This window comes from Stigmatopora nigra, chromosome 20 (assembly GCF_051989575.1).
Source record: "Stigmatopora nigra isolate UIUO_SnigA chromosome 20, RoL_Snig_1.1, whole genome shotgun sequence".
In the NCBI taxonomy this organism is placed as follows: Eukaryota; Metazoa; Chordata; class Actinopteri; order Syngnathiformes; family Syngnathidae; genus Stigmatopora; species Stigmatopora nigra.
Window position 1 is genome coordinate 9907912 of NC_135527.1, and position 25310 is coordinate 9933221.

The 25310-nt window shown below is 57.8% G+C and overlaps 5 protein-coding genes and 1 long non-coding RNA gene across 14 annotated transcripts in view; 4 read left to right on the top strand and 2 right to left on the bottom strand.

Annotated features, from left to right (window-relative positions):
- col4a6 (collagen, type IV, alpha 6) overlaps nucleotides 1-5564 on the top strand; it is a 38829-nt gene extending 33265 nt beyond the window's left edge. For 3 of the 4 annotated variants that reach the window (XR_013330126.1, XR_013330129.1, XR_013330127.1), the window contains 21 exons: nucleotides 4-162; nucleotides 843-1013; nucleotides 1100-1243; nucleotides 1317-1439; nucleotides 1504-1685; nucleotides 1765-1828; nucleotides 1899-1973; nucleotides 2048-2155; nucleotides 2224-2331; nucleotides 2404-2475; nucleotides 2556-2675; nucleotides 2749-2865; nucleotides 2961-3122; nucleotides 3206-3304; nucleotides 3375-3527; nucleotides 3595-3711; nucleotides 3777-3968; nucleotides 4056-4227; nucleotides 4413-4527; nucleotides 4625-4936; nucleotides 4975-5564. Coding sequence is in view for 1 of the 4 variants with exons in the window: in XM_077742474.1 (XP_077598600.1) it covers nucleotides 4-162; nucleotides 843-1013; nucleotides 1100-1243; nucleotides 1317-1439; nucleotides 1504-1685; nucleotides 1765-1828; nucleotides 1899-1973; nucleotides 2048-2155; nucleotides 2224-2331; nucleotides 2404-2475; nucleotides 2556-2675; nucleotides 2749-2865; nucleotides 2961-3122; nucleotides 3206-3304; nucleotides 3375-3527; nucleotides 3595-3711; nucleotides 3777-3968; nucleotides 4056-4227; nucleotides 4413-4527; nucleotides 4625-4885 (2714 nt within the window). In the remaining 3 variants the exon portion in view is untranslated. The remainder of the gene's footprint in view (nucleotides 1-3; nucleotides 163-842; nucleotides 1014-1099; nucleotides 1244-1316; nucleotides 1440-1503; nucleotides 1686-1764; nucleotides 1829-1898; nucleotides 1974-2047; nucleotides 2156-2223; nucleotides 2332-2403; nucleotides 2476-2555; nucleotides 2676-2748; nucleotides 2866-2960; nucleotides 3123-3205; nucleotides 3305-3374; nucleotides 3528-3594; nucleotides 3712-3776; nucleotides 3969-4055; nucleotides 4228-4412; nucleotides 4528-4624; nucleotides 4937-4974) is intronic. The other variant, XM_077742474.1, reaches the window with a different exon arrangement.
- A 112-nt stretch (nucleotides 5565-5676) lies between these two features.
- LOC144213825 (mitochondrial fission 1 protein-like) lies at nucleotides 5677-8063 on the top strand. The gene is made up of 5 exons (XM_077742485.1): nucleotides 5677-5824; nucleotides 6186-6318; nucleotides 6394-6470; nucleotides 6543-6648; nucleotides 6780-8063. The coding sequence occupies exons 1-5, from the start codon at nucleotides 5747-5749 to the stop codon at nucleotides 6881-6883; spliced, it is 498 nt and encodes a 165-aa protein (XP_077598611.1). The 5' UTR covers nucleotides 5677-5746; the 3' UTR covers nucleotides 6884-8063.
- Nucleotides 8064-8094: 31 nt separating this feature from the next.
- On the top strand, nucleotides 8095-9432 carry LOC144213824 (claudin-15-like). Its single transcript, XM_077742484.1, has 5 exons — nucleotides 8095-8454; nucleotides 8593-8757; nucleotides 8840-8921; nucleotides 8989-9096; nucleotides 9189-9432. Exons 1-5 carry the CDS (start codon nucleotides 8238-8240, stop codon nucleotides 9283-9285), a joined length of 669 nt encoding a protein of 222 aa, XP_077598610.1. The 5' UTR covers nucleotides 8095-8237; the 3' UTR covers nucleotides 9286-9432.
- A 342-nt stretch (nucleotides 9433-9774) lies between these two features.
- LOC144213877 (uncharacterized) lies at nucleotides 9775-11981 on the top strand. Of its 2 annotated transcripts, none has more exons than XR_013330149.1 (3): nucleotides 9775-10224; nucleotides 10332-11566; nucleotides 11642-11981. It is a non-coding gene; the product is annotated as an uncharacterized LOC144213877 (long non-coding RNA). The 2 variants fall into 2 exon arrangements; XR_013330150.1 differs by having other exon boundaries at nucleotides 10335-11566.
- Nucleotides 11982-13289: 1308 nt separating this feature from the next.
- Nucleotides 13290-16315, bottom strand: taf6l (TAF6-like RNA polymerase II, p300/CBP-associated factor (PCAF)-associated factor). 3 transcript variants are annotated; one of them, XM_077742642.1, is made up of 12 exons: nucleotides 16137-16315; nucleotides 15843-16033; nucleotides 15680-15766; nucleotides 15448-15598; nucleotides 15316-15366; nucleotides 15142-15236; nucleotides 14982-15056; nucleotides 14662-14882; nucleotides 14446-14578; nucleotides 14238-14366; nucleotides 13702-14165; nucleotides 13290-13629 (listed from the first exon to the last, which is right to left on the bottom strand). In XM_077742642.1, the coding sequence occupies exons 2-12, from the start codon at nucleotides 16023-16025 to the stop codon at nucleotides 13290-13292; spliced, it is 1929 nt and encodes a 642-aa protein (XP_077598768.1). In that variant the 5' UTR covers nucleotides 16026-16033; nucleotides 16137-16315. The 3 variants fall into 3 exon arrangements, with proteins under 3 accessions (XP_077598768.1, XP_077598765.1, XP_077598767.1); XM_077742639.1 differs by having other exon boundaries at nucleotides 15843-16062; XM_077742641.1 differs by having other exon boundaries at nucleotides 15843-16315.
- Nucleotides 16316-17627: 1312 nt separating this feature from the next.
- Nucleotides 17628-25253, bottom strand: znf219 (zinc finger protein 219). Of its 3 annotated transcripts, none has more exons than XM_077742559.1 (6): nucleotides 25003-25253; nucleotides 24821-24904; nucleotides 21350-21421; nucleotides 19257-21267; nucleotides 19005-19175; nucleotides 17628-18936 (listed from the first exon to the last, which is right to left on the bottom strand). In XM_077742559.1, exons 1-6 carry the CDS (start codon nucleotides 25072-25074, stop codon nucleotides 17897-17899), a joined length of 3450 nt encoding a protein of 1149 aa, XP_077598685.1. In that variant the 5' UTR covers nucleotides 25075-25253; the 3' UTR covers nucleotides 17628-17896. The 3 variants fall into 3 exon arrangements, with proteins under 3 accessions (XP_077598685.1, XP_077598683.1, XP_077598684.1); XM_077742557.1 differs by having other exon boundaries at nucleotides 24851-24904; nucleotides 25003-25130; XM_077742558.1 differs by lacking the exons at nucleotides 24821-24904; nucleotides 25003-25253 and adding an exon at nucleotides 23825-23945.
- Nucleotides 25254-25310: the final 57 nt, after the last annotated feature.

The window sequence follows — 25310 nt, forward strand, 5'->3', positions numbered from 1 at the left end:
CAGGTTTGGAGGGGCGCTCGGGCCTTCCCGGACGTCGGGGCCAGCGCGGCGCCGACGGCTTTCCCGGACTTCTCGGTCCTCCCGGACCCCCCGGGGATCCCACGGTCCGGGTCCCCGGCCCCCCGGGACTGGACGGCGCCAAGGGTTTAAGCGGTTCGCCAGGTGAGCCCCCTTCAAAACGGCATGTTTGGTAGGAGGGGGTGGCGCCCAAGGGCCAATGTGTTTGTCATTTCTATCTTTCTTGGTTGTCTGCATTTCTGGTGCAGACTTCCAAGACACTCATTTTGTCTCCCTCTCTTTGTTTTCTTTCTTGTTTCTTTGTCTTTGGTGTCCTTTTGTTTCCGACTTTTTCTTCCCGCATACCGTCATCGCCGTCCGTCATCATCCCCGTCCGTCGTTTCGTCCCTCCGCCCGTTTCCTCTTGGTTGGGGGGGGGGGCGTCCTTCCGTCCCCTTTAGGCTGCCAAGGTGAGAGCTCCTCCTCGGCCGGCCGCTCCTCGGCTAACTCTGCCAGACCCCCGGCTTTCTCCCCGTCCAGCTCCCCCAAAAAACCCAGTCAGCACTAACCGTTGTGGCTCCTCCTTGACCCGGCTTTTAAGAAGTCCAATGTAGAATGTAGTGTGCACCCGCCTTGGCCAATTGAGTCTGGAATGGCAAACGATCCCTTCCGTACAGGTGACATTCCAAGCGGCCATTTTCCAAGCAATCCGTGCTAATGGCAGCCGTGCGTGCTCCTGGCTTGCTTATTGACAGAGCCTGCCCGACATCATTTGAAAGTGCCGCCCTCGGTCCTCTGTCCTGCTTTGGCAGACTAAAGCCGCCGTGTCATCCTCTCTCCTTCAGGTTTCCCCGGGAGAAAGGGAGAACGAGGAGATCCGGGTTTCCCCGGGCCGGCCGGCATCAAGGGCACCCCGGGGTTACCCGGCACCCCGGGCACGCCGGGGAGCAGGGGTCCGCCGGGACCGGCGGGACCTGGGACCAGGGAGGGACTGCCCGGCTTCCCGGGAAGGAAGGGTGCGTTGAAGTGGCCTCGGCGGGTGCCGGCCGCCGCCGGATGCCACTCCGAGCCACGAGCCCGCTCTTTGTTTTGCTTTGCGCAGGCGAAGCGGGTTTCCCCGGCGTGACCGGCTTCCCCGGTCCACTGGGCCGACCCGGCAGCCCGGGATTTCCCGGGGGGAAAGGACTGCCCGGGGGACCCGGGAGAGACGGCCTACCCGGCGGGCCCGGCTACGCGGGACAGAAAGGTGGGCCGCCGTCCATGCGTCGGGAGCAATAGCACCACGCCAAAACTGGACTCTTTTTTTTTTGGCCTTATAGGCGAGCAAGGGTTAACCGGCCCAGCGGGCCCGCCCGGCGCCCCGTTGCCAGTGGGCTCCATCGCCAAAGGCGACCCCGGAACCCCCGGAGCCGTGGGCCTGCCCGGTTTCACCGGTCCCAGAGGTACGTCGTCGTAGCATTTGTAAAAAAAAAAAGGCATAATAGCGCCTCCTCCGTCTCCCCTCAGGCGACAAAGGTTATCCGGGCCAGCCGGGCCGTCAGGGTCTGCCCGGACTTCCGGGTTTTGCGGAACAGAGCAAAGGGCAGCCCGGAGCGCCCGGCTACCCCGGGCAGCCCGGATACCCGGGTGGGCCCGGTCCAAAAGGTGAAGCCGGAATCCTGGGATTCCCCGGAACGGCCGGACTCGGGGTAAAAACAGACCGCCTTTCGAACATAAGAAAGAAGACTAAGCTAAGTTGAGGCCCCTTCAAATGATGTCATGCCGCAGGGAGACGACGGCTTGCCCGGTTTCCCCGGCAATCCCGGACCGTCGGGTCGTCCCGGCAACAAAGGTGGGTCCCGCGTCACGCGGCGGGCCGACACGTGCCTGCCACTTTTGCCACGAGCCGTCGCCGCCCACAGGTCTGCCCGGAGAGTCCTACGGCTATCCCGGCGCCCCCGGATTCAAGGGCCAGCCCGGAGATTCGGGATTCCCAGGTACGAACGAGCGGGACGCCCCGGTGTCTCCCGTGTGGCCCGGCCGGCGCCGACCTCGTGTTGCCCCGCCGCAGGCGGACGCGGAAACGACGGCCTTCCCGGCGACGACGGCTTTCCCGGAAGCCCCGGTTTCCCCGGAGTCAAGGGCGTGCCCGGAGCGGCCGGAGGGCCCGGAATAACGGGTGAGAGCGCCCGCCCGCACTCCCCACTCCTCTCGTTCCCCGAGTCACCCACGTCTTCCCGTCGGCAGGGTCGCCCGGCTACCCGGGAGCCAAAGGTCAGTCCGGCTTCCCCGGAAGGAGAGGCGCGGACGGGAGCTCGGGTCTGCCCGGAGGACCCGGCGGTCCGGGAGCCAAAGGTAAATGAAGGCCGCCCGCTTGCCCCGTGGCCGCCCTCCCAGATAACGCTAGACGGACTGGTCTTTGGACAGGTCTTCCCGGAGCTCCCGGTTTGGACGGACTCAACGGCCTCCGCGGTGCCAAAGGCCCGGCCGGGACTCCCGGTAAGGAGCGCCGGCCACCGGCTGCTACAAAGCCCCAGCCACCCACAGACCGACCGACTGGCCTTTTGTCTTTGCCTCAGGGTCCAGTGCCGGAACCCGATCGGGCGCCCCGGGCCTACCGGGCTTGAAGGGCGAGAGAGGCGTCTCCTACCCGGGAGCGCCGGGTTTCCCCGGACGGAAGGGAGAGAGGGGAGAGCCAGGTGAGACGGACGCAAAGCGGGCGGGCAAGCGAGGCCCGGGCAAATGCAAGGTAGTCACGTAATGGTGTGCCAGGCGGACCCGGACTGGCGGGATTTCCGGGGCGACCCGGTCTGCCCGGCCCCTCGCTGGGCTCGGACATCCCGGGACCGACGGGAGATCCCGGCCTTCCCGGACTGGACGGAGAGTACGGTGAGTGGCGCCCGCCGTTGCCCTTTGCCGGCGCTGCGCCCGCCCCCGCCTCCCCCACTGGCTCTTTGGGCCAGCGTCCGTCCGTCTCCCTTCAGGTTTGAGCGGCCCTCCGGGACTCCCCGGCCCGCCCGGGCCGGGCACGGACCAAGGCGACAGGGGGGATCCCGGCGTGCCGGGCTTCCCCGGAATTCCCGGCGGGAAAGGAGAAGCGGGATTTCCCGGAGGCCCCGGACTCTCTGGCAGTCCCGGCTTCAAAGGTCGATCCGGAGAGCCGCCGTCTGTATGCCGGCCGTTTGCCGGCCGGCCTTTACCTAACGCCCCCGTGACCTAAACCCTCCAGGGCAACAAGGCGAGAGCGGATTGGGCGGCGGCCCGGGTCTGAAAGGTTTTACCGGCGAGCCCGGCTATTACGGGCGCAAAGGAGCCAAGGGCTTCCGAGGTGGGCGCGATTCATCCCGGCTTTCGTCGAAAAGGAGGGCGGCCGTTCTGACCGATGGTCCCGTCCAAAGGTCCCGCCGGTCCCAAGGGTCGCCCCGGCGTCACCATCCCCAGGAACCTTCCAGACTACCAAGCGCCCCCGGGAGACGCCGGTCCACTGGGCGAAACCGGAGGCCGCGGTTTCCCCGGGGGGCCCGGTCAGCCCGGCGGACCCGGACGCCCAGGTGAGTGGGACGGTCGGGCGCCGCCGCCCGCCGACCAAACGGGCTCACTTCGCCGGTGGAACCTCAGGTCCCAAGGGACGTTCCGGTTCGGTGGGAAAGCTGGGCCGCACCGGCGCCGTGGGTCTGCCCGGAGGCGTCGGTGACCCCGGCCCTCCTGGATTCCCCGGAACCACTGGAGAGCAAGGTCTGTTGACTAATATGGGGGTCTGTGGGCACGCCACTGGAAGGAAGACTGTTTTTTTTTTTCAGGTCTTCCCGGCGGCACCGGGAGGCCCGGCAGTCCCGGCTCGGTGGGCCGCAGCGTCGGCATCGGCTACACGCTGGTGAAGCACAGCCAGGACGCGCAGGTTCCCATGTGTCCTCAGGGCATGGCCAAGCTGTGGGACGGCTACAGCCTGCTTTACGTGGAGGGCCAGGAGAAGGCGCACAACCAGGACCTCGGTGAGCAAAGAGGCCTAGGGGCCGGCCGCGGGGGCGGGACTGGGAACTGACGACGTGGCGGCGGCGGCGGCGCCGGCCTCTCCTCAGGTCAGCCGGGGTCTTGCCTGCCCAGGTTCAGCACCATCCCCTTCCTCTACTGCTCACCCAACGAGGTGTGCTACTACGCCAGCCGCAACGACAAATCTTACTGGCTGTCCACCTCTGCTCCCATTCCCATGATGCCCGTGGCCCACTCGCAGATTCGCCCTTACATCAGCAGGTAGGGAAGGGTGCCGAGAGCCGCTTCCAGGGGGAGGCGCTTCCGGGAGAGCCGCTCCCGGGAGAGCCGCTCCCGGGAGAGCCGCTTCCGGGAGAGCCGCTTCCGGGATAGCCGCTTCCGGGAGAGCCGCTCCCGGGAGCCCACCCCGCTACATCTCCCGGAACCCACTCCCCTTTTTTCGGCAGGTGTTCGGTGTGCGAGGCGCCGTCTCAGGCGGTGTCGGTCCACAGTCAGGACTTGACCATCCCTAACTGTCCCCCCGGCTGGAGGAGTCTCTGGATTGGGTACTCTTTCCTCATGGTGAGTAGGATTCAAACGATGGCCGGCGGGCGGCTTTTGTCCGCCGGGCAAATAGCCGTCCCCTGAGCACGCCCCTAAACCCCCCCTCCCTCAACAGCACACGGCGGCAGGGGCCGAGGGCGGGGGCCAGTCCCTGGTTTCGCCCGGCTCTTGCCTGGAGGACTTTCGGGCCACCCCGTTCATCGAGTGTAACGGCGCCAAGGGGACGTGCCATTACTTTGCCAACAAGTACAGTTTCTGGCTGACCACGGTGGATCCCAACCGCCAGTTTGTCTACTCGCCGGGGCAGGAGACCTTGAAGGGAGGTCAGGAGCGCTCCAGAGTCAGCCGTTGCCAAGTGTGCAGCAAGCTGTTGTAGAGGAGGAGAAGGAGGAGGAGGTGTAGGAGGAGAGAGGAGGAGGAGGAGGAGGTGTAGGAAGAGAGAGGAAGAAGGAGGAGGAGGAGGAGGTGTAGGAAGAGAGAGGAAGAAGAAGAAGAACAACCCGGCCGGCGATGCTAGCGAGCCAGAAGACTGTGGCCCAGGCGAGCCTCCTCTGCTCCGCCGCTCCTCCTTTCCGATGGGACAGTTGGTGAAACGAAGGGAGGGAAGCCTACCCGACCACGGTGCTACGTCTTTTGAAGAACCCTCCGATGGCTTTGCTTTTTTTCTTGTTTTTTTTTCTTTCGTTTTACTCCCCGGTGCTATCGCTTAACGTGGCCTTCCCCCTTCAAATTCCTGACCACGACAACCACTCGTTGGAGGCCGCCTTTGGTATAATTTGCACTGATGCATGTTTGGGAAAATGGGAAGAGCGAGGGAAGCGCCTCCCTCCGCCATAAAGCCATTTTTATGAATAGAACTAAACACCAGATGGTCTGATTGCTGTACATAGTTAATACTGCCTTTTTCCTCCTTACTAATAATGCTTGGAGTTCTTTTACTTGCCCTCATTTATTTGCTTTTGGATGGAATGACATTTTCCTTTAAACGGCGTCGACGGGACCCACTGCTGATCTGAACAATGTATGCATTAAGAATAAAACAGATCCCACTATGACCACCGTGTGGCAATGTTCTTGACTACAAATATATAGAAAGGTCTTTAAAAAAGAGCCTTATTATACATGGTCATTTTTAAAAACAAAGCCATATTATACGTGGTGATATATGTGTGGGTATGAAATCGCATTATTTTTTCGACATTCCCCAGAGTTGCGTCACGGCTGCCGTAAATTGAAGATGGACGTGGTAAAGCCACCCACTTCCGTAAACATGGAGGCCGTACTGAGCGACGTGGTGGAGCCGGAGTTTCTGCTGGTAAGTTTGAAATAACACTTCCCCCCCCTCATTTCCCGTCGTTTGACACTTTGTGTCTAAGACCACGAACTGCCCGATAGAAGACGATCAGCATCGTTTGACTCGCTTATTTGTCGCGTCCCTTAACTTACTAATGCTAACGGGCATCGAGATCGCTTTCCGGCAGTCACTCGCAACTTACTTTCCCATTGACAAGAGCTCCCATTTAAGTCTTGGGGTGCCGTTGACAATGCTAGACGTCCAGTGACGTGGCTGGTCAAATGTATAAATGCAATCCATTTGGTTTTGCTGCTCACTAGTAGACGTCTGACCTAAAAACGAAAGTACGCAGCGTGAAAGTCAATCTATTGAACTGTTGCAGAAATTTGAGAACAAGTACAATGACGAGCTGGCCAAGGGAGCCGTTTCCAAGGAGACCAAGTTCTTATACGCCTGGTGTCTGATTAGGAGCAAATTCACGGATGAAATCAGGAAAGGAATCGCCTTGTTGGAGGGTGAGTGCAGTCCTCAAAGTCTTCACAGTCCTTGCAGTCTTCTCACTATTACCTCCTTGTTGTGGTCCGGTCCAGAACTGGTCCAGAAAGCCTCTAAGGATGATATGCGGGACTACTTCTTCTACCTGGCCGTGGCCAACTACAGACTCAAGGTGAGAAGTCGGCTGGGGTTTGAAATGTTCTCTATTTATTCATATTTCTGTATTTATTTATGGCTGCGGCAGGAATACCAAGAAGCCCTCAAGTACATCCGTCTCCTGCTGCGGAACGAACCCGGCAACAAGCAGGCCTTGGAGTTGCAGGCGCTCATCGACAAGGCCTTGAAAAAAGGTAACGTCTTCTTCCCCGACGCACGCACGCACGCACGCACGCACTTACGCACACGCGCTCTCTCGTTCGCACGCACTTACGCACGACGACCCTGACATTCACCTTCGCTCTGTCCTTGTCCTGTTTTCTAGATGGCTTGGTGGGCATGGCCATCGTGGGGGGGATCGGCCTGGGCGTGGCCGGCCTGGCCGGGCTTATCGGGCTGGCCGTGGCCAAGCGAGGGCCCAAATTCTAAGGTGGACTTTGAACTTTTTGCTTCCGGATCCTCTTTTCCCTTTAACGTCGGCCGTCGGTGGCCACCCGTGTACATAAATAACCAATAAGTCAAATGTAGGCCGGCTCCCCGGCCCCTCCCCGGCGGCCCTTCGCCCTCCGCCCCCGATTCAAGCTCAAAGGGAACGTTGCGGCTGCTTGTTTTTCCCAGGTCATTAATAATAAAAAAAAAAAGAAGGAAAGAAAACAAAGACTGTTGAGTCACCTGTTCTGGCGTCAGTTTAGCATCGGCCGAGTACGCGGCCATCTCGCCCGTACAAACAAAAAGGGGCGACTTGGCCGAGTTGGCTGGCCTCTTCATCACGTTGACCCAAAGATGAAATGTCATTTGTCAACGCCATCCGACGTGAAGGTACTTGCGCGTTATCAGCCTCGTGGTGCCTTGTTACTCATTAACTGGCCTGACACCCGCCTCGAAACTCCCAAAAGCACAGCCCTTGGCCACCAAGTCTTTTTGACCACGTCGACGTAAACCTAGTGGATGGACGGAAGGGACGCCGCGCGCGCCTACGTTCACGCCGGCCGTGGACGTGTGTCGCCGTCATCCCAAATCGCCCACTTTGACACGCGTGTTTGGCCCCCGTCGTAAATATTTACGGGCCGGCCCGTTTGCTTAGTGGCCTTTCCCGTGCTTTATGTTTTTATTTGATCTGCGCTCAGTGACCGTGCGGAAAAATGGAGGAATTCCAAGTTGTTGATTTCCCAGATGAGAGAGAAGCCATAAAAAAATTAAAAGGTTTTACCTTGAAAACTTCCATTGGAAAAAATGCAATGGTCACATTGTAAAGCATTTTGTTACCCTTTTATTTAAAATCATTTAAAATGGACTATTGGTCATTTAAGAAACATTGTGCGAAGCTGTTGAACGTAAAATTGGCTGCATCTGACATCAATGTGTGTTGAACCAGTTGCATGGTTGTAAGAAAAAGGTGGAAAAAGACACCAAAAAGTCCCAAAGTTTCTTATGGTTTAAAGGTAGCATTTGAATGAATGAAGCGCCGCCCCAAAATGAAGCCAGGAAAACAAAATAAAAGCACAAAGTGTGCATGCACTAGGTGCTACTCGCGTGACCATTGGACTCTGCGTGAGGCCAGGTGATAAACACCTGTTCCATTTGGACAGAAGAAGAAGTGGGCGGAGAGATGAAGGGGGGGGGGGGGGGCAGGTGATATAAGTCTGGCTTAGCGGCGGCCGTTCAAACTGGGGCCGACGCGTCCATCGCTCTCTCTCTCTCTGTCTGTCTTTCGCACGGTGCTTCTTGTCGCCCGCTTTTGGATTTTAGGGCGGGTCGGGGTGGGTGCTGTGGCAATTGGCCGATGGATCCCATCGTGGAAGTGGTGGCTTTGTTTCTGGCCTTCCTGGGCTGGGTGTTGGTGGGGGTGGCGCTGCCCAACCGCTACTGGAAGACGTCCACGGTGGACGGCAACGTCATCACCACGTCCACCATCTACGAGAACCTGTGGATGTCCTGCGCCACCGACTCCACCGGCGTGCACAACTGCCGCGAGTTTCCGTCCCTGCTGGCTTTGAACGGTGAGCCGCCGTGCCCCGCCCGCCCGCCAAAAGAGCCAAAGCGCCTCCGCCAAAGCGCCTCCGCCAAAGCGCCTCCGCCAAAGCGCCTCCTTGGCTCCACTCTGCCTCCAATCTGGCTCACTGACGTCCTCCGCCCAGGTTACGTCCAAGCGTCCCGCGCCCTCATGATCGCGTCGGTGGTGATGGGCGCCTTCGGCCTGGTGGCGGCGCTGGTGGGCGTGCGCTGCTCCAAGGCGGCGGGCGACAACTACGCCTTGAAGGGGCGGATCGCCGGCGGCGCCGGGGTGCTTTTCATCCTCCAAGGTAACAGCCGGCGTCCGTCTTGATTGGTTAGGCACGGGTGGCCGGCGCCAATGTCCTGCGTCCAATCTGATCTTTCCCGTAGGTGTGTGCACCATGGTGGCCGTGTCCTGGTACGCTTTCAACATCACCCAGGACTTCTTTGACCCCTTCTATCCGGGCACCAGGTAGGATGGGACCGCCTCTGCCGGCGGCGGCGGGCCGCCAGGAAATTAAACTAACTGCCGGCGACAGGTACGAGATCGGCGAGGGGCTGTACATGGGCTGGTGCTCGGCCGTGCTGGCCATCGCCGGGGGCGCCTGCCTGGCCTGCGCCTGCAAGACGGGCTCCCGGGAGAAGTAGTGAGTGACCTCCGGGCCGTCTTTCCTTCCTTCCTCTGGCCTCTCCGGACAGACTCCATCTCCACGCCGTCTTGTTGTGTTTCTTTGCGCAGCCCCTTCCCCCAGCAGAGCAGGACCACTGCGCATTCGGGAGCGGCCCGCAGCCGAAGCGTGGGCGCCAGCACCCACGGCCGAAACGCCTACGTGTGAGGGGGAGAGAGACGGCCAGCCCCGATGGCCCCGTCTTTGTGGGAGTTAGTATTTATGTCATGGAAATGTGTTGGTGTGATTCTCGATGTGTGTCTTTTTATACCTTTTTCTTATAACCGTGCACAATAAAGCAACTGGTTCAACACACATTTTTGTCCATTGCATCCATTTAACCTTCGTCAGCTTCCCCGACAGTGTTATGTTAAGTTTTTGAGCGTTAAAATCCCGGTCCGTGCAGAGAAAAAAAGCCCACAAGCCCACCAGGGTCCCGTTATGTCTAAGGCTTTTTATACTATTTTTTAAGGAAAGAAAAGCCTTACTATACTATGTCATTTTTTTTGGAGACGAAAGCCTTACTATACTATGTTGTTTTTTTAAAGAAAAATAAGACATCGTTTAACATTGTGTCCACAGGAGAACGCTGTCGTCCCAAAGATATTTTGCAAAGAAGAAGACGCAAACGCGGAAGTCAATGTAAGTGCAGCCGGAGTAAATAATTTGTCTTTTGCAACTACATTTCTAGAGAACTGTTGCGGAAGTCGTTAATGTGAAACGGGGCCGTTGTTACACAGTCCAGTCCGCCCGAGAGCACCGTGATCCCAACGGTTGTTTGCTAAGCACTTTTTATTGAAAGAAGAAGTTTCGAATGCGGCAGTCATTTATGTGAAACGGGCCGCCAGGTTCGATTACCACTCTCTGCTGAAATGTCGTATTAAACGCCAGTAGCAAAGAGCGGACAAGAGTGAGGATCGAACCCGGGTCTCAAGCTCTCGCAACCAGTGTCCTTAACCCTTCGACCACCAACGCTTTGTCTAATGCTACTTTGGAAGTCATATTTAGCCTATTCTTTGACAGTCTGCCGAATGTGAGTGACTGAAACCGGGAGATATACACTCTGTGATTTCTCTCATTCGACTACTCGTTGGTCACATAAATTGAGTAAGTGACTCTTGGTTCACTTTTCAGTTTGAAGGACACGTTCAAATTACTTTTTAAACTTTTTTTCCCCCCGCGCAATGACATCACTTCCCGAAACACTACTTAAGCAGGAAGCAATTGCACAGTCGTTCTCTTTCACTTGCATCCATCCAGATTCAACTTTAACAAGCTAAGTAGAATTGTTTCTTATTGCTGATTGTTTAAGTGTCATTTAAACATGGCAAACAATTATCTTTCGTGAATTTGTATTGAAGACAACTCCAAATTGTCTTCCAAAACTCTAAAGCCACAAGGCATATTTCTAAAAATGAACAAATATTTCTGTTCAAATCGGCTTAACTGGGTTGAGGGCTGGCCAGCTCGCCCAGTCGTGTATTTTGGTCTAAAAATGGCCAAGTTAATAGAAAATAGCCCAAAAATGCGAGATTGTTGTCATACTTTGTTTCAGCTTGTGGACCAAGACAGGTTGTATGGTTCTGATTATATTTCCTTCTGAATTTCAAGGGCACTACTTTCACTGGGCTTTTCTATCACCACCACTTTTCTTAAAGTCATATTTTGTTTTTCTTTTAATATGTGGATGTCTAACCATGTTTTAGTTCCTTTCTTTAGACGGATCCTGATCGTCAACTGATATTAATGAAATGGAATTTTGTTTGATGATATTTGTTTTGAGACTAATTTCTTTATTTTTGGGGTATTTTTTAGATCCTCCAAGTGGAGATGATTGGACGTGTCTGGCCCAGTCTTCTGTCTGCTCCTTGACTTCTGCCAATGGATAAGTTTTTTTCCTTTTAATTATTCGTTATTATAATGTTACATGTGCATGTTTGATATGATTTGACAGAAATTGATCTCCAAGTCCAGATGATCATAAATCCCTGGCTAGATCTATAGCTTGGATTTTGAGTGCTGTCAATGGTGGTGGTGGTGATGATGTTTTAAATCATAAAATATTATGTGGATGTTTAACCATGTTTCACTTTAGTTTACCATGTTTTTCCACCCCCAACTGGTAAGTGTCAATGGCTTAATCTTAAAAATCAATTGACTTAATGATTTTGACGGCACTTGATCTCCAAGTAAAGATGATTTTCGATCTCTGGCCAGATCTACTGCTTGTATATTGGGTGCTGCCAAAGGTTTGTTTGATAGAAAGTAATGATGTATAGCTATGTTTATTGAATTTGTATTTATTCAAGTCAAGTTGCTCTTAATAATTTAGAGCAAGATGTTATTTTGATAACTGCTTTTTAGAGCATTTATTTCCAGATCTGGACCAGCCAGCCCGGATTAGTGCCATTGACACTGAGGACGTCGACGTGGAAACCTTTTGGAGAAAGTAAAATGGAATCATTTGCGACCAATGAACTTGTTCAAACATGGAACTAAAGCTCCTCATTTTTTATGTTTTTAGATGTGAGACTGACCTGATTGCTGCAGATGACACTGAGGACGCTTATTTGGATTTTCTTGGAATAAGTTAAGTAGAATACTGCCATTATGCTGAAACACTTGGTGAACATAGATTAAATCCATATTAATTGAATAATTTAAATTTATTATCTGCTGTCAAAAAAGAAATGTCATTTCCCAAATTGGAAATGACTTCAAAAACACGCTGCAACTGGGTGAGGGCTAGCCAGCTCAACCAGTTGCTTATAGTAGGCAAAATTGACTTTAAAGTAGGAAGTAATTTGCATTATTGGTGTCAAAAGAAATGTTTTGAAATTGAGATGATCCATTCGCACCTTTTTGTTTTTATTCGTTTCCCTAGGTAAAAGCGGTCTGCTGCCCTCAGGACCACGACTGGCAAACAAGTTATCATCGACCCGGATTCAACTTTAACAAGCTAAGTAGAATGTTTTTTATTTTATTTTTATTGCTGATTAACTGATGGTTAAAGTGAATCATTTAAACCTATTTCAAAAAATGAACAAATTTAACTGTTCAAATCGGATTAACTGGGCTGAGGGCTGGCCAGCTCACCCAGTCGTGTATTTTGGTCCAAAAATGGCCAAGTTAATAGAATATAGTCAAAAATGCCAGATTGTTGTCATACTTTGTTTCAGCTTGTGGACCAAGACAGGTTGTATGTTTTTTTTATTATATTTCCTTCTGGATATCAAGGGCACAACTTTCACTGGGCTTTTCTATCACCACCACTTTCCTTGATGTCATATTTTGTGTTTCATTTAATATTATGTGGATGTCTAACCATGTTTTATATCATTTTGGAAATGTATCATAGTGACTAATCTATAATGTCTGTTCTAATACTTGATATATTATTGTTAACAGTTTTCAAGTACTCATACTGGAGAAGATTGGATGTGAATGGCTCCGTCTTCTACTTGATCCTCGACTTCGGCCAATGGATTTTTTTTTTTCTTTCTGCATTTGTGAAAAATAAATGTAAACGAAACTAATGCTAGGTCTATTGCTCATTTGTTGCATGCTGCCATTTAAATGTATTGAATCAAGAAAATAAATCATGTTTTGCTAAAGTAAAGTGCAAGTTTAACCATCAGATGAGGGGTTTAAGTGAAAACATTGACTGATGGTTAAAATGAAAATAAAGGTAAATAAATTTTGAAGTTAGATAATGTTAAGTACATGTTTGATATAGAAATTAAACTCCAAGTCGAGATGATCATAAATCACTGGTAACGGGGAGTTTGTTGGAAAATAAATTGCCGAGTTTGATGCCTAAAACTGCCACCGGATGACAGTAAAACACCGCATTTCCATTCAGGCACACATGGGACAATTTGTGAGAGGAGTCCAGGTATACGTATGCTGTCTGCTGGTACGTACATATTAATATAGTATACTTGTGGCCTTTGGGGAAGAGGTGTGCGCGTTAAAATAACACTCAAACATCGTTTCAATGTGTTTTTTTTATTACAATGTGTAAACTATAACACTGTTGAACAGTATGCCATTTGGAAAAAGAAAGCAATATGTGGCGGCAATGCCATTAAAGATTGTCTTCAAAAAGAAGACAAATGATGTTTTGTGGAACAATTTGAAAAGTCTGCCCTAACCCCCCCCCCCCCCCCCCCCTACAGCGGAAGGTGAAGCGAATAGTGGGAGCGAGCCCAACGCCCAACCGCTTTGCCCACCCGGCCGATGACGGGCAGCTTGTGGGCGTACGCTCGCGGCGGGACCGCCGGGAGGGCCGGCGTCGGGGCGAAGGCCGTCTGAAAAGGCCGCCGACCCCGGCAACTGCGACCCATCTGCCTGCCGCCGATGAGGAAGGAGAAGACCGGAGGTCCCGCCTGAGGAGCGCTGAAGCGGGCCTTGGGGAAAACCTCTCGGGGCGGAGCCGCCTGCCGCTGGCCCGACCGCGACGCCCAAGGCCGAGGACGCTGGACGGAGGAAGACGAGGAGCGAGGCGCCCCCCTACCGGGGAGCTCGCCGATCAGTCTCGTCTTCTCCGGTACGCCAGGCGGGAGAAACGACGGGCCTGCCTACCTCGCGCTGGCAGCCAGGCCCGGCGGGGGCGGCTCGGTCCGGGGACTGCCGTCCCGTCTGGGACTGATGTTCAGGTTGGCCGTCAGCTGGGGCATCTTGCGGGCCGCCTCGTGATGGGAGGCGGGTCCCCCGCCCCCGGGGGGCTCTCTCCGGGCGTGGCCGCCACGCGGCGGACGCCCGCCGGCCCCGTGCCCCGTGCTGAAGCGCACCGCCAGGCTGTCTCCGAAGAAGGAGTAGAGCTCGCAATACATGGCGGGGAGCGGGACGGGGGTCCAGTCCTCCCACGGGCATCCGGCGCCGCCCGTCTGAAGGTGGCTGGCGATGCCCAGGGCCGCCTCCGACAGCGGTTCCGGCGGCGGGCTGAGACCGGGGGAGCTGGCCCCGTACCTGGAGGCGGTGGCGATGGCGGCGGGGTCACCGTCCGCCGCCAGGACCTTCATCTTCAGTAAGCGCTCCACCGCCACCTGCACGCACCGCGACACGGAAAGAGGCCTCCAGCCGGGGCGCTTTTGGCCGGATGATATTCGGGGACTGACCAAGATGGCGCCGTAGACCTTGTGTCCGTCCGCCTTGACCTGGGCGTTGGACACGGAATAGTCGTCCAGCACGGCCTGCAGGTTGGCCCAGTAGGCGGGGAGGTGCGGGAACAGAACTCTCTCCACGGCCTGAAGGCAAAGTGCAGCGCTCTGTAGAGGCGCTCTGTAGAGGCGCTCTATCGAAAACTCTCTCCCGGCCGTCGGGTACCTTCCATCCCAGGGCGTGGAGGCCCACCACGGCGCCGTAGTGGGAGCACAGCGGTCTGACGGGATCCGACAGAACCTTCTGAAGGGACAGGAGGATCTGGTGATAGAGCCCGCTCACCAGATCGCCGTGAGTCCTGCGAGCGGGGACGGCAGTTGAGACCCGGCCGGCCGGGACCGGAGTAGCCCCCCCCCCCCCTTCGGAGTGGCCCAGGTTTACCAGAAGATGTGGCTGAGCAGCAGGGCGGCGTAGTCCCTCAGACTCCAGTGGTCATTGAGCGGGTTGATGGAGGCCGCCAGGGGCTCCAGGACGCAGTACATGACGCTGGAGACCAAGCTGCGCACGTACGAGCCCAGGTACAGGTAGGGGTTCTGGACCAAACTCTTCACCATGTGCAGGAGCCTGTTGAGCTGCTCCAGGTCGTGACTCACCGACTTGACCTGGACAGATGCCGGCGGTGGTGGCGTCATAGACCCGTGGTGACCCACGTGACCCACTTCACCCGCCAGAGAAGTCTGCCGGCCGGAGGCGCCACCTACCCCGCTGATGACGTAAACAAAGTAGGGGAGTAAGGCCGCTATCTTGGAGTTGGACTGCAGGTCCAGCAGAGCCACCTGCCAGAAACCCAGAGCTCAGACGGATGGAGCCACACCCACATCCCGACCGGCATTGGGCCGGCGGAGGCGGCGCCGGACGCACCCTCATGAGCTGGGCGTCCTCTCCCAGGATGGCCCTGGTCATTTGCTGGTAATACTTCAAGAGGTCTTCCGAAAGGCTCTGGACCGCCGAGGGGACTTGCGGACGGCAAGCGGACGAGACGGGTCACGGCCCGAAGACGAGACGGGTCACGGCCCGCTTTGGACGCGCTCTTACCCGTTCCTTGGGGCTCCACGTTCCCTCTGCCGTCCAGGTACGACACGTAGACTGAAAGGAGAGAGGCAGAGCAGGTGACTGTGAGGCCCCACGGAGCCTCTGAGCTTTTCCCGTGGCGTCTCTGGGGCCCACCTCGGACCATGGTCTCGGCGCAGCCTTTGGGGATGTTGGTGGCCAGGGCCAACTCCACCAGGTTGACGTCGCGGTCCTCGTTGAAGAAAAGCTCGCCTTCTTTGGCCGCCCGGTAGGGCAGCGCGTCTTGGGCCCCGTAGCCGCAGACGGCCTGGACAAGTTGGGCGGCGGAGGCTTTACGGCTGGGTGGGATGGCGTTTCAGACACACGCCATTCCTCCCATCTTTTCTACCTCCACGTTGCTCCAGCGCAGAGCTCGGTTGAAGTCTTCCACGGTCAGCTTCCTCCTTTTGGCGTGTCGCATGAAGTGAGAGCTACTCTGTTGTTGAATTGTGGCAAAACATGAAGATCACCATCTTTCTCTCCACTCCCCGGGCGGGGGCCTTCCTCCTCACCTGGGCGGCCTCCCTGAGCCGGTAGCAGACGTCTTCTGCCAGGAGAGCGGCCACGTCGTCGGCCAGTTCGGCCCCGGCGCTCTCGGCCATCAGCTTGACCGATTCCCGGGACACTTCGGCGAAGCGCCGCTCCTCCCGCTCCGCCCTCTCCGCCCTCTCCGCTCTCTCCGCCCGCTCCGCCATCAACTCGGCTGAAAGCCAGCCGCCAGAATGGAGCTTTCTGCCAAAAGAAGTTGACTACGTAGCGACGACCAGATGCTAAGCCTCTGAAGCTCGCGTCAAATGCAGTCGTACCCGCAGCAAAGAATGATGAGGGTCGATCGCTTCCAACCAGATCCAAGTCTAAATCCCACGATTCTTCTTCCTTTGTTATCCAATCAATTGGAAGCCGAGAGGCGGACGGAATATTTCCTGTGGGACGTTTCTTTCACTGTGCATGCAGTTTCAAAACAACGTCGACTCAGCGAGCTCCTGTGCGCATGCGCCACCGGGGGAACCAGACGGGAGCTCGTGTACAGAATAGTTCCACAGGAGGGCACTGTTGATCCAAAAATAATGAATCACGTCAAGGCGAGCGAACTTTTGACTTTTTTCAAAGCCAATTGGCAATCTCACTAGTTGCCACTCATTGACATTTGGACATTGAAATGTTTCCCTAGAATGGGGAACATTTCCTGTCTTGGGATAAAAAAACAACCACACAATCCATCACGTCATCTAATTGTTTATTGTATTTTTTTTGCAGCTGTTGTTGTTGTTGATCATATTAGTCCCCACTAAAGTATGTTAGATGACTCGCTCGGTCCCCACTGCAATGGCGGCGGACCACGTGAGAGAGCAATTCCGACGCCGCGCCATGATTGCTTTGGGCGTTTTTCCCAGGCCAATGGGGTGACGGGCGCATCCAAAGCCACTCCTTTCTACGCCCGACTTTTGAGTCCAGGAGGGCGGTGGCTGGCTGGGCTTTGCGCTCTCACTTTCTCTCTTTGTTTGAAAAAAAAGACTAAGAAAAAGAAAAGAGGGACACCTCTAGGATAGCTAGCTGTACAACATTCAACAAGAATTGTCTTTTCAAGCACAAGAAAGAGCATGTTTGGAACAGGCTTCAAACACATACACGCAAGTCCCGTCGAGGCCTTGACAGCAAAAACAACAACAAAATGGACGGAGGGGCGACAAGGGCCACGGGGAACGGGAGGTGATTGGGCTCCGTCTATCTTTAACGTCTCGTCGGACGCATTTTGGTCAGATTCAATCTGTTTTTGGGGGGTTTTCAACCCTTTTTTAGGTCTAGCGCAGTGCGGAACTAACACTGGACCGCCACTCAAGTCCCGTTTTTGAGCTGGTGTCCAGTCATCTAGCCCAAGGGGCACGATTAACCCGGGTCCCCCATCTCGGGGCTCTGCTTTGGCAGAAAGGGCAGACAGGAGGTTGAACACAAAAACAAAGGACCAACAAGTGCTTGAATCAGAAGGCACGGTGGAATCGACGCCCATCGGCGGCGTCCAGTCCAAGATGGGCCCCTCCCCCCCCAACGGCCGTACATTCCCATCGAAGCGCTCTCGGTCAGCGCAGACCGGGAGCCGATCCCCGGTCGACGAGTAAAAGAAGATTTGGTCGGCCCCAAAAAGAAGGGCTTCCACAGTGCTGCCTGCCTGCCTACGTAAGGGCATTCAGCTCAACAAACATCAAAATCATTTTCCCACCAAACAAACACCATGAAAAAGGATTTTTTTTCCCGTAACAACCCAAAATCCCCCCACCCCCCACCCCATTCTTCTGGTAAACGCTACACTTTCTACTGGGATGTTTTAGCTCGTCGTTTCTAGCCTGGTGGCTAACTTGGCGCATTCCTATTTTGTCCACAGCGCCCCCAGTGGTTACAGCTCCGGCCCCAAAAGACAAAACTAGCACCACAATCACAGAAAACCACCGGCCGTAGTCCACGCGGAGCACTTTTGCTGGAATGCTTGTTGAAGTCAGAACACAAATGAGTTTTGGACAAACAAAAAGGAGCTTGAAAAGTCTTCAATGTGCAACTGGCCATCCTTGATTTATTCCAAGGGGACGGCGGTCTGGTGCGGGCCCTCTGGGTCGCTGCCGCTTTCCCCCTCTTCCTCCTGCTCCTCCTCCTCCTCCTCTTCGTCTTCCCCCTCCTGCTCCCCCTCCTCCTCCTCGTCCTCCTCCTCCTCCTCCTCTTCCTCTTGTCCTTCATCGCCCGATTGGCTTTGGAGGGCCGGGCCATCGCTGGAAGCGTGCTCAGAGGACGTGTCGGCGGAGCAAAGGACTCCATTGGGGGTCCAGGTGTGGTTCAGGGAGCCCTCCCGGACCCCGGCCCGAGAGTCGTCGGCGTGGCCCCAAATCCCCAGGAAATGCTGGCGGCGGAAGGAGGCGGGGCCTTGGGAGAGCTGCCGGTGCTTCTCCCCGGCCCCCAAAGAGCTCCTTTTGCGGCGAGTTTTAGCGGCGTGGTTGACCCGGAGGTGCACGGTCATGGGCTCCGGCGAGGACGTCCCAAACGGACAGTCCCAACACTTGCTCGCGTCCGCCCCCTCTCCTCCCGCCTCTCCCGGGAATGTGGCCGGACGGCGGGACAGGTCGAGCGGCTCGAAGGCGCCCGTGGGACCGGGGGCGGCTGACGACTCGTCCCCGCACACCACCATGCGGTTGGTGGTCAGGGGCTTGCGGCGGGAAACTTTGAGGACTTTTGGTGGAGGAGACTCCCTAGTCCACACTCCTTCCGCCCCGGCGGGGTACGGGGCCCCCACGGCCCCCGACACGTAGCGGTAATGCGTCTCCGGCTCGTGGTTGAAAGAAGCCATTGAGGCCGAGGCGTCCTGCCGCTGCGGAAGCCCCAGGAGCCAGGGTCGCCGGCCCGGGCCGCAATCGTCTTGACCGCCGGCTCTGGGATGGCTCTGCGGCCGGCGCTGCTTGACGGGGGCGGGGCCGTCCGAGGCGGGGGCCAGTCCGCCCGCGGAGGACGCGGGGGAGCCCGCCATGTTACGTTGTTCCCTGTGGTGCCGCTGAAGGTGGTACTTGAGGGAGCCCGACTGGGTGCCGGCGTAGTCGCAGTGAGGGCACTTGTAGGGTCTCTCGCCTTGACGGGAACACTCGCATCAGACTGGCGGCCGACAGGCCACTCCCGTGTTTAGGGCCGGATCTTACCTGTGTGGACTCTCAAGTGCACTTTCAGGTGATGGGAGGAGCGGAAGGCTTTACCGCAGTAAGGACAGTCCTTGATGCCCCGCCCCCGGACGCGCTCTCGGGGGCCGGGGAGGCCGGCCGTGGCCGACGGCGCCGACGGCGCCGACGGAGCCCCCGTGCTCCCGTTCTCTCCTGTAAAGGGCCGTCAACAAACGTGAGGAGGGGGACGCTGCGCAAAGAAGAGCAAAGGGCAAGGCGGAGGAGCAAACTGACCTTGGTGGAAGTCCGACAGGAGCAGGGGAAAGCCGGGCGCTTTGGATTCCCGCCCGGCCTCCGGTCGGCCTCCCGCTTGGCCCCAGTCGCCACCCGCCTCCCCCGCCGGACCTTCTTTTTGGGACTCGTGAGCGTGTACCCGAGCGTGAAGCAGCACCTGCTGGAGGCTGTGAAAGAGCTTCCCACAGTCGGGGCACTCCCACGAGCCCCGGCCGGGACCCGTGGCTCCGGCGGGATCCACCGGCTCGCCGGCGTAGGCCCCGACCGGGTGGTCCTCCGTGGCCGGCGCCCCGGCCGGAGCGGCGTGCCGAGCCCCGTCTCGCTCCCTCTGTAGCTGCCGGTGCCGCCGGTGGCGCTCCTGCTGCTCCTGCTGAGCCCGCTGAGCCGCCGCCAGGCTCCGCGCCACCAGCTGCCACCAAGGGGCCCGCTCCCCTCCTTCGACGGGGCACCTCCGCTCCGACCTCCCCCCGGCGGCCTCCTCCCCCTCGGCGCCCGCCGAGCCCCCGGCGTTTCCCCTCTCGGCCACTTGGGCCACGGCTTGGAGTCTCTCCGTGCAGCTGGCCCCGCCGGCGTCGCCGGGGAGGCTGAGGTAGCCCAGGATGGCCGGGGGGCCGGAGGAGGTGCGCGTCCGGCCGGGGTGGTCTGTCTCCGCTCTCTTCTGCCCCGCTCCGCCGGAGTCCCGCTGAGCCAGGAGGAGGCCGGAGTAGAGGGCGTTCAGGGACAGGTGCCCCCCCGCCGGGCCCTTGGCCCGGGACTCGGCCTCGGGGCCCCCCAGGCCGGCTTTGAGGCCCAGCTTGTTGAGGTGCACTTTCATGTGGTTCTTCAGGAACCAGGGCTCTTTGAAGCCACGCCCGCACACCTGGCACTTGTGGTCCAAGGAGTTCTTGTGCTTACGCATGTGGCCCTTAAGGAACCAGGACTGGGTGAAGCGCTGTCCGCACGTGTCGCAGCGGAACGCCGGCAGCGAGGGCGATCCCGCCGGCGCCTTGGGGGCGGGGGAGGTCCGGTCGGCCGAGGCCGGAGGCGAGGCGGGACCCTGCGGCGAGGGGTGGCACTCCCGCAGGTGAGAGGCCAGCCAACCTTCCTGGCTGGCCGAATAAGGGCAGAGCGTGCATTTGTAGGGATTGTGGAGGATCCGCACGTGGCGCTCCAACTCGGAAGCCGTGCGGAATTTGCCCTTGCAGGCGTGGCAACGGAAGGCGGCCGGCGCGGGAGCGGCCGAGGCCGTCCAGGGGACCGTCCGGGGGGCCGTCCGGGGGGCCGGCTCCGGGCCGGGCTCCGGGCCGGGCTCCGGGCCGGGCGCCGGGCCGGATCCGGTGCGCCTCTTCTGCGGTTCCGCACCTTCCTCCTCCGGGCTTCCGCCGGCCGAGTGCTTTCTCTCCGTCTGCTCCTTCCCGTTCTGTCGGATTCCCAGGCTCTGCTCCGTCCCGAGGTTCTGCCGGAGAGGCGCCGAGGCCACCGACGTCCGGCAACGGGACGAGAGCGCTCGCTGTCGGTCCAGACTGTGCGCTCGGGCGTGCAGGGACAGGATGCTTTGGAATCGGAACCTCTTCCCGCAGACGTGGCAGGAGAAGCGGAGGGAGGGGGGTCCCGACGCCGGCCCTCCCGCTCCCGCCGCCGCCCTGCCCGAAGCGTCCCTCTGGAAGAGCTGCAGGTCCAGCTCGTCGCCGCAACTTCCGCCGGCTCCCGAAGACAGGGCCAACTCCAGCGCCCCTATGCCCGGCGGGGGCGCCGGGGGCGTCGCCGAGGGGTCCGAGCCGGGACCGGCCGGGAAGAGGGCCACGGCCGGGGTGGGGGACGGAAGGGCCCGGCCCGGGGAAGGGGACGCCGGGGCCCGCCCGTTCCGCCGCTCCTCTTCCCGGCCCTCCTCGGCGGAGGGCCACGCCGTGAGGGCGGGGCAAGGCTCCGCCTGTGGACGCCGCTGGGAGGATTGGGGGCTTTTGGGACACACTGGCGGCTCGGGGCTACGGGGCAACGCCGACTCTGTCGGGGAATCCATCCTCTTCTTTGACTGCCGGGAAAAAGAGAGAGAGAGAGAGAGAAAAGACCTTAGAGGTGAGCGCAAACTTGAATAGGTTGAAGGAAGGACTTACCGGGGGCGTTTGCGGCGTTAGGCCATTGTCCAGGATTTGGCTGGGCAGGGGTGCGACTCCTCCCTCAATCCCCTGGATGGCACACATTGGAAGAAGAGGTCAACGAATGGAAGGGAAGGAAGTGAGCCAAGGCCACTTTAGCAAGCCGGCGCTTTGGTTTTTCCACAGTGCGCGTCCGTGGCAACAGGTGGACGGGTGACATGTTCAGTGCACCTTTCCGGCGACGCACTATCGTACACCAACGCATGATATTGACCAAGCGCTGTTAGAGTACATGAGTGGCGTCAACACCCCCCCCCCCCCCCCCTGACAACATGTATGTGCGTGTGCGCGCGAGCACGCCACAAGATTGTTCCGCCGCCAGCCGCTGACATTTTAGCCGAGCTGTGAGTCACAGGGATATCGATGCACAAGCGGTTCATCCTGGGTGATTGTTGGCTGGCTGTTGTCTATCTGAAAGATGGGCTTCCAAAACCCCCCCTCCTTCTTTTCTCTACTTCTGGTTTCTCGCCCGCTTCCTCACCTCCTCCTCCCTCAATCCCTCCCTCCCTCCCTCCTTCCCTCCGTCTGTCTATTATTCACTCATTTTCTTTCATTCTCCGAACCCCCTGCCCCCCCTCCCTCGCCGGCTAGCCGGGCTCCCCCGGTCCCGCAGTGCCGTGGCTTGGCGCCGTGCCAGGGAATGCTGGTATCAGCTGGTAGATTGGAGACTGCCAACATGGCCAAGAGCAAAGGAAGAGAGGGAAAACACACGGCGCCTCCACAAAAGAATATCGGGCCAAACCCGAGCGTGTGCGGGCGCCGCCGCCGCGTCGCTAAGTGGCAGCTAAATGCCTCTCCTGCATTTTCATAAGAATATGGCCCCGGCCGCGCTTTGTTCCGCCACGGCGGACGACGGGTCCCGTCAACGGGTCGCCGTGGCCAGGGAGGGTGGCCGGGAGGTAAACCTGGTGGGATCACCTGGCTGTCAAGCTAAAGGTCCTCATTGGGGAGATTCCTCCACTTTGGGATCCCCACTTTGGGTGCCTTGAGAGCGCTAACTGGAGTCCAGAAGGGGAATGCTTGCTACTATCGCCCAGGGCTTCCACTCAAAAGGGCCGAGGAGAGGTGGCGGGCAGGCCAGGGCAGGCCAGGCACCTCAACCCAAAATGTCAGTGGGACGGGCGGTTTTGGCGGCCTCCACCTTCCCCGCTTGCGGCGTGATGACGACACGCTCAAAAAGGCCGCTTCATCCGTTGCGCAGATGTTGGCGCTGAGTCACGCGTTGCTTTGTCCAATGCGTGTACTCGTTACATAAGCATTTGGAGGCTATCCTAAAGTTCAGGCTAGCTTCTTGCCACACGTCAAAGCGCCAAAAGTAACCCACAGACCGGCCGGTCCGACGCACGTGCTTGCTTGGACAAAGTGGAAGCCGCTGGCGTCTCTGGTACGGGTGGCAGAAACTGGCCTTGACCCCGCGGCCTTTTCACTCAAGGTCGGCACAGGTTAGGCCCTTCCACTTTCCCCAGAGGGAATGCTAGCCGGGACTTTGTTGTTAGCGGTGGGAGGCACGCGCCGGGCAAAAGAGCCACCTGAGCAGAGCGCCTGCCGGCCTGCCGGCCGGCCGGCCGGTTGGCTGGGACAAAGGCAAGCGGGAAGCCGTCTCGAGCCGGGGAGAGACTTCATTCACGGCTTTGTCAAGAACAAAGCTTGCCTCAACACACCTCCAAAACACGCCCCCTGCACCCTAACCCCTCCCACCCTAACCCAAAAACAGAAAAGAGACGGCAAAAGGTGGTCGGAGGTCACGTGAGCGTTCCTATTTGGAGCCACCTGACCTGAAAACATTTGGACAAAATCAGCGCCAGTCATGTGAGCGCCTGCCTGTTCGGCCGGGGCTGGGTCGGGTTGGGCCGGGCCGGGCTCCATTTTGTTCCCCAAATGTTCCAGAGCCAGAGAGAGAGAGAGAGCGGCAAGAGAGATCCGTCACGGCTCTCATCTGCCAATCAAGCGGCAAATAAATGGAGCTTCCGCGCACGCGCTTCTTTTTCCGTCCGGAACAATCGGATGATGGCGTGCGTGTAAGTGCGCGCTCCCCGCTCGCTCGCTCGCTCGCTCGCTCGATCGCTCCGTTTGGTCCGCCCGCCATCGCAACAAAAGGCTGATTGACGCAAATGTGTGCACGCGCAACTTTGGCCGCGCGTGCCACTTCAGACACACGGCGCCATCGACGGGTTCTGGTCCGTCGGGCGCGTGCTGGCGCAACTTGCCGAAAGTTAGCCGAGGCGACACGCGCGCGCGCGACCGTGTCCCGGGTCCCGGGGGACTGGGCCCATGACGTGCGCATTGCTAAAGGTCAAAAGCCACGCGTGATGAAAATGCCATCAAGCAAAAGAAAATGCTAACGGAGCCGCGCCAAGTGCGCACCTACGTGAAGGCACGTTTAACCCCCGGTCAGTCGGTGGTGTCGGCGGTGTCGGCGGTGTCGGTACTTACGCGTGAGGCGGCTGGCAGATTAATGACGCGACACGTCATGATTACGTTGAGCTTGAATTAAATACATTACGACTTGGGGGGAAATGGAAATGGGGCTTGTGTACAAGCGGAATACGTGGTCTCTCCCCCTAACGCCCACCCGCCCACCGTGGCTCTCTCTTTCTCTCTCTCTCTTCATCTCTCCCTCGCTAGCCTCCCCCTCCCTTCCGATCCCCCCTCCATTCTTCAGGGTGGGGGGCTCCGTGTAGGTTGGAAATGTTAATTATGATCTCGGCACGGGCTCCATTTTACAAGCGCGTCATCCCGCCGCCCAAATATGGCAGCTGACACCAAAAGGAGGCGAAAGAACAAGAAGGAGGAAAAGCCAATCACTTGTCACGCAGATGGAGCTCAAGGAAGCTACGCTACGCTACGCCACGACAGCTCCATTCCGCCTCTTTTTTTCCGTCGGTTGCCGGCTTTCCAAAAAAAAAAAAAAATGAAAGGATGCCGTCCCACTTTTCTAGCGGCTCCATTCCGAATTGCCAGAGCGTACGTTGACTTTGCACATGTCCAATGACGTGGCCCCATATGGATGTCCTCCTTTCACCCCTGGTTGGTCCAGAACTGGGCACTTTTCAAGATGGGGTTCACCTTTTTTGGAGAAAAGAAAGTTCGGCCGTCCATCTCGGTCCACCCGTCTGAGGTCAGGTCGCAGAGGCCGGTACTCGGGTACTCGGGGAAGCCGGCACTCGTGGGTGCCCCCTCCCAATGGCTCCCATTGAGCCAATGCTGGGTCTCCTGTAACTTTCTGTGCTCCCGGCAGTTCGCGGTGGAGCTGGACAGGGGCCTCCTGGGAAACTACGGCCTGGCCGGGGCCTTCCGCGACAGCGGCCGGTATCCGAGGCCTTCCTTCCGGAGTCCCCGGAAGCGGAAACCCATCCCCATACATAGTAGCGCTATTTAGCCGGCGGTGGCTTCCGCAATCTAGTCCTGTCGGGTCGGGAGTTGGCTTACCGCCTTGCAAAGTCCACACCTGCCACTCACGGCTCCAAAAGCGCCCGCTGTCCGAGAGTCCAACGGAGGGTCCCGACTGCTTCCCTGCCACACACACACACACATAGACATACATCGACACACACACACGGGCATACGTGAAGACGAGCATAGTAGAGCATAGCGCCGCGTGGCGCACTTGCCTGGAGTGACGTCGTACCGGCAGAGGCCTCGGTTCGGGGATGTGGCACATTTGCCCAGATTTCCCAGACCATGGCGTGGCCACGGCGTGGCCACGTGTCTACCACATCGTGTGTACGGCGTGCGTGCGTGCGTGTACAATAATGGCATGAGCCGTTGCCGTCGTCGTCGCCACTGACGCCGCCGCCGCCGCCACCACCACCGCTTGTGATGTTTGATTGTTTGCTCCGCCGCAGCAGAAATGCACCAATTAATATGCAGAGAGAGCGTGAGACACGCACACACACACAAACAAGAAAAACAGCCATGA